At 61.8% G+C, this 8,236-nt stretch overlaps 1 protein-coding gene across 1 annotated transcript; it reads left to right on the top strand.

Annotated features, from left to right (window-relative positions):
- The first annotated feature begins 1,497 nt into the window (after window positions 1–1,497).
- BARHL1 (BarH-like homeobox 1) lies at window positions 1,498–7,737 on the top strand. The gene is made up of 3 exons (XM_004677236.1): window positions 1,498–2,148; window positions 5,834–6,056; window positions 7,433–7,737. Exons 1-3 carry the CDS (start codon window positions 1,683–1,685, stop codon window positions 7,725–7,727), a joined length of 984 nt encoding a protein of 327 aa, XP_004677293.1. The 5' UTR covers window positions 1,498–1,682; the 3' UTR covers window positions 7,728–7,737.
- The last annotated feature ends 499 nt before the right edge of the window (window positions 7,738–8,236 follow it).

Genomic DNA, 8,236 nt, shown 5'->3' with positions numbered 1-8,236 from the left:
GCTGCTTGGAAAGCGCGGCCCAGAGCCAGCTGCGGCTCGCGGAAGACGCTTCGCAGGGCTACACACGCTCGCGGAAGCTTTTGCGCATTCCTGTTCTACACTGTGACCTTTAAAAAAAAATCATTGTTTCAGAGTACAGAAGGCACAGACACACCGACCCCGGGGGGAGGGCCACGCGTCAATTCGGGGCTGTGGGTTGAGCAGGGTCACGGCCTCCTTTGTTGCGTCGCCTCCTTCGGGCGGGCGAGATGGATTTCTCGGCCCCCGACCGTCCAGGACACAATCCTCCTATGCTCTCCGCTCCTGCCCCAGAGCGAAGCAATCACCCGGCCCCTCCGCAAGCCCGTGAGGCCGCAGGGCGGAGGAGGCCGTGAGCGCCAGCCGCAGTTTGTCCTACGCGGGGAAACACCGATGCCACCGGAAACGCCCCCAAACAATGTGGCTTAAGCTACAAAACCTTCCCCGCGCCGGGAAAGGGCTTCTCCACACACATGCCTTCCCCCCGGCTGAATTTAGACCCTCTCTTTCGCTAGAGGACGACACAGTGGGGAGAAAAAGAATCGACAGCAGCCCGGCAGACGAACAATATGAATAACTGCGAGAAAAGTGGGGAAAACTTTTCACAACGCTCAGAGCCCAGGACCGGCCGCGGCAGCAGGCTCGGCCCCCTCCCCTGCAGGCCAGACCCCCCTCGGCTAATCACCCCTCATTAGGAGCCTCATCACCGGCCTAATGAAAGCAAACCGTGTGGAAATCGCCGGTAAACAGTTGGGTCTGTGCTGTAATTAATTCAGTGTCTCTTTTAATCAAACTGAAAGGGAATCGGGCAGCGGCTTGCGGAGCCGTGACATCACCCCCAAAATCGGCCGGAGCCAATCAGCGTCAACACTCCGGGGACACGTGGGCGAGTCCCCTTAAAAAAAACACACACACAACACAACGAAAAAAAAAAGAAACAAAAAAAAACCCAACCCCAAAGTAAAAGTGACACAAGTTCATTTTTTAAAGGAAGGGGGGGAGGCGAAGGCGCGCGCGGAGGACGGGCTGGGAGCTGCAGGCGCGGAGCCGGCGGGCGCTGTCCACGGTGCTGACGGCCCCTGGAGCGGCGGGCGCGCGGAGAGAGGCCCTCCCCGGCCAGGTGGAGCGTCTGCCGCGGGCCGCCGCTGCCGCTATCCGCGGTGCTGACGCCGCCAGGTGCGCTCCGTTCCTTCGGCTGGTAGCGCGACTCCGGCCCGCCGCTTTCCCCGGTGCTGACCCCGCCGCCCTCGGCCAACGTTCGCCTGGAGGAAGCGTGCGGTTTGGATTTTTAAAAAAGCTGTTCTTGATTTAGATTCCAACATCTTCGCATTTCTTCTGTGCCAGAGGGGCGCTCAGGCTGTCGTCTCCCCTTTTGCTTACCCCAACTTGGCGCACCCTCCCTCCCGTTCCTCCCTGACACTCCCACCACCCCCCCTGGCTCGGAGGCTCAGCGCGATGCTGCAGAAGACGCGCTGAGCCCTCTTGGATCTAATGCGCAGAGGAGGTTGGCCCAGAGCTCCCGGGCTCCCCCAAGGCTGAACTCTGTCCAGGTGCCCACAGGCTCCCTGCCCGCCTTCCTCATGCCAGCCCGCAGCTAGGGGCAGGGGCAGCGGTGGTTGGGGGTGGGTGGGGAGCTCTGGGGGAGGACAGGTCGCGGCTTGGCTATGGAAGGCTCCAATGGCTTTGGGATCGACTCCATTCTCTCCCACCGCGCGGGCAGCCCCGCCCTTCCCAAGGGGGACCCCTTGCTTGGGGACTGCCGCACGCCCCTGGAGCTGAGTCCACGCTCGGAGAGCAGCAGCGACTGCTCTTCACCAGCCTCGCCAGGAAGGGACTGTCTGGAGGCGGGCGCCCCGAGGCCTGCTGGGGCATCGGGCCCAGGTCTGGACTCCCACCTGCAGCCTGGGCAGCTCTCAGCCCCAGCCCAGTCTCGCACTGTGACTTCCTCCTTTCTGATCAGGGACATCCTCGCTGACTGCAAGCCACTCGCAGCCTGTGCACCCTACTCTAGCAGCGGGCAGCCGGCCACCCCTGAGCCCGGGGGCCGTCTTGCGGCAAAGGCCGCGGAGGACTTTAGAGACAAGCTGGACAAAAGTGGCAGCAACACCTCTTCAGATTCTGAATATAAAGGTAAGAAAATGGGAGGTGAGAATGGGGGTGTGTGTGTTGCTCTATTTCTAAAAATAACTGGCATTAAAACTTGAGGGCTCCCGCTCAGGGACACGGACACTCGGAGTTCCTCCAGGGCCGGACTGAGCAGTCGGGTGCAGACCTTTCTGCCAGTTGGTCTGGTGTGTGGCTATGCCTGTGAGCAACAAAGGGTCCCGCAGAGGCAGTGGGCAGGAAAGAGGGATTCTGTTGCCCGAGGGAGAGAGTCCCCCAAATGCACAAAGCAAACTTTCTAGATGTGGGCGGGGACCACCCTTCTGGGGTACTGATGGGCAGGAGGAGGCTTCTCAGCCGCTGGCTGGCTCGCAAAAAAAAAAAGAGCTTTCGGGGGGCAGTGGAAGAACCGGAGCCTCTGGCGCCAGTGCCCTTCTGAAAGAGGGAAAGCTTAGCGGGGCATTACTGCTGGAGGTCGAGGACAGGCTGAATATCCCCACCTTTACTCTGGTTTCCAGACAGGAAGAGGAATGGGGCTTTCTCTCCTGTTGAGCTCAGTGCGATCTGGGCCCCAGGAATCAGGGGAAAGAAACGCTTACTTCAAAGGAGAACAAGCAGCAGAGCGTGGCTGGCCGGGAGAGGGTCCTGCGGTCTGACTGAGAGGGAAGACCTGGACCACCCAAGGTTCTCACTGAACTTGATTTTAGGTGTAGTGAGCAATCAGCCTCAGGTTATTGGGGACCCAGAGATTCCTCGATGCCCCCCAAGCTGCAGTGGCGGCCCCTCCTTTGCTTTTCCACCTCAGTGGGTCTTTTCATTGTCACTCTCCCGTTTCCATCCACTTAGTAAGGAGAGGAGAGGGGTGAAGGGGGATAAGAGGAGGGAGAGGGAAAACCAGAGTTCCCTTATTTTGCTCCTCACCCGCAGCCACTGCCTCGGCTTTAGGCCTTTGTTGCGACCAGAGAAAAAGTTCTTTCTAGGAAGAAGTTGGAAGGGCAGGAAGGGCCGGAGTGCAGGGCGCCTGCAGGAAGCTGGGCACTGACAGGCTGCTCAGACCTCCTTTGGTCTCGTATTGAATTCCGGTGCCTTTCATGAGACAACTCTCTTCGACCACAATTTCTTCATGGTTTTAGAAGCCCTGCATCTCCTGGACCCAATTTCTACTACAGCTTCACACAATTTTACAAAGGCTCGGTTAACACTCTCCCCCCCAACCAAGAATTCATTTGCATACACCCTGACCTCAAGCCAAAATCCATTTTGGGGCTCCCGCTACCTCTTACTCCTCTCTGTTCTCCCATGAAAACGGCCAGCTGAGACTCCTTCAGACACATCAGGCCAACGGTGCCTGGAAATCGGGCAAGTCAAGCTACAGTGCCCAGGGAGAAGGTCCAGAGGCAAGACCCTCACTGCACCCCCCCAGGCCTGTTTGGAGAGGCCAAGACTTGGGGAGAGACAGGTGGGGTGGGGGGAGGGAGGCACGCCTAATATATATTCATGATGTCCTGGTGGTTTATTATTTATGATCCCCAACAACACCCCAGTTCTGTGGCCAGAGTCAGGGCAACAATCTCTATCATTGCATGCTCATGGCTGGTGGTCAAAGAGTTTGGCTCCTGCTTCCTTGTATTTCTTTGCTGGTAGGTAGGATTTTGAGGAGAGGCCTCATTTAAGATAATTGCAATATCAATTTTCTTCTCCCGTCTCTGATGCTACCTGATCAGGGCGGCCAGGCGAGTCGGCTGTCCGCTGTCCACATATCGCTTAAACAGGTTTGGAGGGGGACGGTGTTGGAAGGCATCCCCAGGCCCCACCCTGGTGCTTGCTGCTGCCTTTGCACCCACAAAACCCCCTGGGGTGAAAAAAGAGTAGGACTATCCATGGAGACAATGTCTGGAGGGTTTCTGCGATGTGGATGCGACTTTTTATACAGTCTGAGTTAAGGAACCTTGATGAGAGAAAAAGACACACACAGCCTGCCCGCCCGCTGGGGGCATCTCGGATTCAACTGCCCACCCACCTTCTGTGCTAAGGGCATGGAGGGGGGGAGGTCAGTGTACCCACGAGCGAGCGAGCGAGTATCAAAGGTGCCTCAAGCAACATTTAAAAGCTGGCAGTCGGCTTTGAAGTCAGACTCTGCGGCTCCCCCACGCCCCCAGCCCTAGTCGGAAACCAAACCAGGCTGCACCCCCCCCCCCAGGGCCGCAGTGGGAGGCCCCTCTCTGCTCAGCCTCCTCCCAGAGGGCTGAGCAGAAGCAAGTGGGCACCCCGCTTGCACAGGAGCGGCTTTAGGGAAGACCAGCAACCAAACCGACCTGCTCTTCCTGACACCCCAGACCAGATCCCCCCAGGCCCTGGGCCTGAGAAGTGGGGGATTTTTGTCGATAGACAATTAGGTCAAAAGAGGACAAATCCTGGGGCATCAACTTTGAGGTCTGGATAACTGTTTCCTCCACTTATTTAAACTTTACCTGCCTGCCTTGGACAGAACTCAAGTTCCTCTCATCCCAGCACAGCCCAGGATGGGGCGCTGGGTGGGGGTGTAGATGGGTGTCAAGTGGCTGGAGCCTTGGACCGGGAGTTGGAGGGAGCAGGAGGGAGGAAGCAGCAGAAGGCACAGCCTGCGCTCCCCAGCGCTGCCAGCTCACCACCTCAGCACCCACACCTTGTCCTCCCTGCTGCGAACAGCTCTCAGCCTTCGCAGCCTTTCCGGTTTGAAAGTCTCACTCCCTAGTGGCTCAATTAACCGGGTTGTTTCCTACAGAGAAAAATCAACTAGCTTTCAGCTGAACCCTGTCACTGCAAGCACCACACACAATAAAACTCACCATGAAGAAAAACAGAGGGAAAAAGAAGGGGGGGGGCTCCAGTTACCCCAGCAATTTTGGGGCTAGTCTCTTTGGTTATATTACTGCTTTAGGCAGAGAAGGAAGAACACCAGGAAGTTTGATTTGTTTCCAGACCCTGAAGGAAAGCCGGAGTGGGGAGAGAAACCTCCCCAGTTAGCTCCATCCTTGGGGCTGGGGGCAAGACCAGACTGGGGTGTCCTCACTGGGGACAAGGACTCCTGGTGCCGCAGGGGCCCAGGGCAGCCTGGGGGGCCTTGGCCGTGCTGGGGCAGCGCCTCTCGCCTCTCGTGCTTCCGAGTGCCCGGCGCTCTCTCGGGCTGTGCTCACCCTCGGGGCTGCCTGGCACGCTGAGGACTGTTTGGGGGCTTCCCCGTGAGGGGGGACATTGCTCCATTCACACCCTCTTAGGCCCGGGAGACTTGGCATCATCATTCTTTGTTCTTCAGTCAACCGTCCTCTGCGGGAAAGGGGCTTCCCTCCCCAGACTGCGGCCCTCAGCTTCTTCCACTCCACTCAGGTATAGAATCAGGCTCAGATGCAGAGTGCAGACCCCCCACCCCAGACCCCAGAGCTACCCTGCCCTCACCCTGTTTCCTTCCCTCACCCAGCCGCTCCCCATCCGTTCAGGGAGCTCCCTGGGACAGCTTTGGGTTCTCTCTCTTGGGGGCGTCAGTCCTCTCCCCTAGATTCTTGCCCTGGTTCTGGGGGCCTGGGGGTCCGGGCTGTGGGTGCTATGGCCCAGCACTGGGCCTTCCAGCAGCCCAGCTGGGCCCGGGGGAGGCTGGAGTTTCCGCCTGGCAGGGAGGGGCGAGGCAGCGGGAGGCAGACCGGGCACCCCTGACTCGCAGCTGCTGTCTCCCCAGTGAAGGAGGAGGGAGACCGAGAGATCTCCAGCTCCCGGGACAGCCCCCCCGTGCGCCTGAAGAAGCCCCGCAAGGCCCGCACAGCCTTCACTGACCATCAGCTGGCGCAGCTGGAGCGCAGCTTTGAGCGACAGAAGTACCTGAGCGTGCAGGACCGCATGGAGCTGGCCGCCTCGCTCAACCTCACCGACACACAGGTCAAAACCTGGTACCAGAACCGCAGGTGAGGCTGCTGGCCCGCCCAGGGCCCTTGTGGCCAGAGTCTGACAGTAAGGGGGGCTTCTCGTTTTTTTGTGGAAATGGGGAAACTGAGGCCACGAGGCGGGAAGATCTCACCCAAGGCCGCTGGTGTGGAAGCGACCAGGCTAGCCTCACCTCAGGGTCCAGTCACCCCTCTAGGACAAGCGGGACAGACCCATGAGCCACCGGGGGCCTGGGGACTCCCCACACCAGCCAGCAGCATCCCTCACCCCCCCTCCCCCTGTAGCCCAGCTCTGGCCTGGGGCCCTGAGTTCTCCCGGTGGGCGCCCCTGGCCGAGGCGTGGTGGTCTAGGGCCAGTTCCCAGGTGGAGCGGGGCAGGGCAGCCAGAGGTGAGGGAGCCCAGCCCAGCCCGAGAGCTGCCTGGGGGCTGGGGCCTGAGCTCTGGGCTCCTCCCGGCTAAGCCGGAAACCTGAAACCTGAGGAGGGAGGGCCCCCTGGACCAGGGGAGCGGTGGTGTCCTGGACCTGGGGCTTCCAGCCGCCCTCCCCTCCCCAACAACCCGCAGGGCGAGGACCCCGTAGGGAACACCCGACCCACACACCCTCCCACGGCCACACACAGACCCACGACACACTTGGGGGAGGCGGAACCACGTCTCCGTGAACAAGCTGCAGAACGCATCGCCCCATTAATAATAAATACCGATTACTGCTCCGGGCATCAATAATTAAGGGCGGTTACAGTAATTACAAAATTATGATGATGATGAATAATTCAGGGGGGACAGGGTTGGTGTGGCTGAGTCCACTGCTGGCCCCACCTCCCGGCCCGTTGGGCACAGGGGTCCCAGCCAGGAAGTTTGGCCAGGCAGGCTCTCCACCCGAGTCTCTCCTCCTGACGAGTGGGGGGGCCGGGTCGGAGGGGGCCGCACAGACCAGCCCGGCCCAGGACAGCCGGCAGCCCAGCTGCGTGGGCGCTGGCACTGGCCCTGGGAGAGTGGACCAGGCCCTGCCCCACCCCTGGGCCCCACCCCGCCGTCCTCTCCCAGCGACTGCGCGGGCTCTGAGGTCTCCGTGGGGTGGGGTGCTCAGGGGAGCCCGACCCTCAGTAATCCCACATGGGCTGCACCCCCACCCCAGCAGGTGGCTGGGGCAGCCTCCTCAGCACTTCCCAGACGTCCCACAGCACCGCCGACGCGCCTCGCTTTCTCATCGGTAAACTGGGGGCCTCAGAGGTGTGGAGAGCAGAGAGGGTGCGGGCTGGTGCCACCGAGAAGGCGCCAGGCCCTTCCTGGGGCACATGGGGGACCCGTGGTCTCCCCGCAGGCCCGGGCCCAGCACCCGGACGGCGGTCTCGCACCACAGCCCTGACCCCATCGCGTTTGTCTCGGTCCCCAGGACGAAATGGAAGCGGCAGACGGCGGTGGGCCTGGAGCTGCTGGCCGAGGCCGGCAACTACTCGGCGCTGCAGCGGATGTTCCCGGCGCCCTATTTCTACCCGCAGAGCCTGGTCTCCAACCTGGACCCCGGCGCCGCGCTCTATCTGTACCGCGGGCCCAGCGCGCCGCCGCCCGCCCTGCAGCGGCCCCTGGTGCCCCGCATCCTCATCCACGGACTCCAGGGCGCCAGCGAGCCGCCCCCGCCGCTGCCCCCGCTGGCCGGCGTCCTCCCGCGCGCCGCGCAGCCTCGGTGAAGCGCCCGCCCGCCCGCCTCTCGGCTGGCGCGAGGTTTCGCCCTCCCTTCCCGGGCCCCCTGTCCGGTCCTCCCTGGCGCCCCAGCCCAGTGCTCCCCGAAGGGTCAGATGCCAAGCCCACTGCGGCCCGGGCCCCGCACTGAGCCTCCCGAACCCTCCGCGGCGCCTTTCTCCCGCCGCCCCAGCCGGAGCCGCTCCCACCGCCGGATGTTCATAGACTAGCGCCCCGCAGGCCCCCCAGGCGCCCCCCCCAGCAGGTGGGGGCGACCCTCCCCCACGCCCCGTCCGCACTCCAGCCGCGCACCCAGCCCTTTCCCGCCGCCCCCGACGGCCGAGGCGAGCGGGAGCGCCCCGCTCCCAGCACCGGGCAGGGGAGCTGTACATACCGTGTGCAAAGTGTATATGAAGTTATTTATTCGTGACCCATGAGCCCGTGACCGTGTCCGTGAATCAGTGAGTCCGTGGCCTGTGTCCAGCCCCTCCCGGGAGGGGCAGGAAGAAGCCACGGG

The sequence above is a fragment of the Condylura cristata genome, unplaced genomic scaffold, assembly GCF_000260355.1.
Source record: "Condylura cristata isolate star-nosed mole 26May11 unplaced genomic scaffold, ConCri1.0 scaffold00006, whole genome shotgun sequence".
Taxonomy (NCBI): Eukaryota; Metazoa; Chordata; class Mammalia; order Eulipotyphla; family Talpidae; genus Condylura; species Condylura cristata.
Note: the sequence above shows the minus strand (reverse complement) of the source record. Positions and strands in the feature narration are given on the sequence as shown.

Coding starts and splice junctions, on each gene's coding strand:
- BARHL1 (XM_004677236.1), top strand. CDS start 1,683: ATGGAAGGCTCCAATGGCTTTGGGATCGACTCCATTCTCTCCCACCGC. Junction 2,149..5,833: donor TTCAGATTCTGAATATAAAG/GTAAGAAAATGG, acceptor CTGTCTCCCCAG/TGAAGGAGGAGGGAGACCGA. Junction 6,057..7,432: donor ACCTGGTACCAGAACCGCAG/GTGAGGCTGCTG, acceptor CTCGGTCCCCAG/GACGAAATGGAAGCGGCAGA.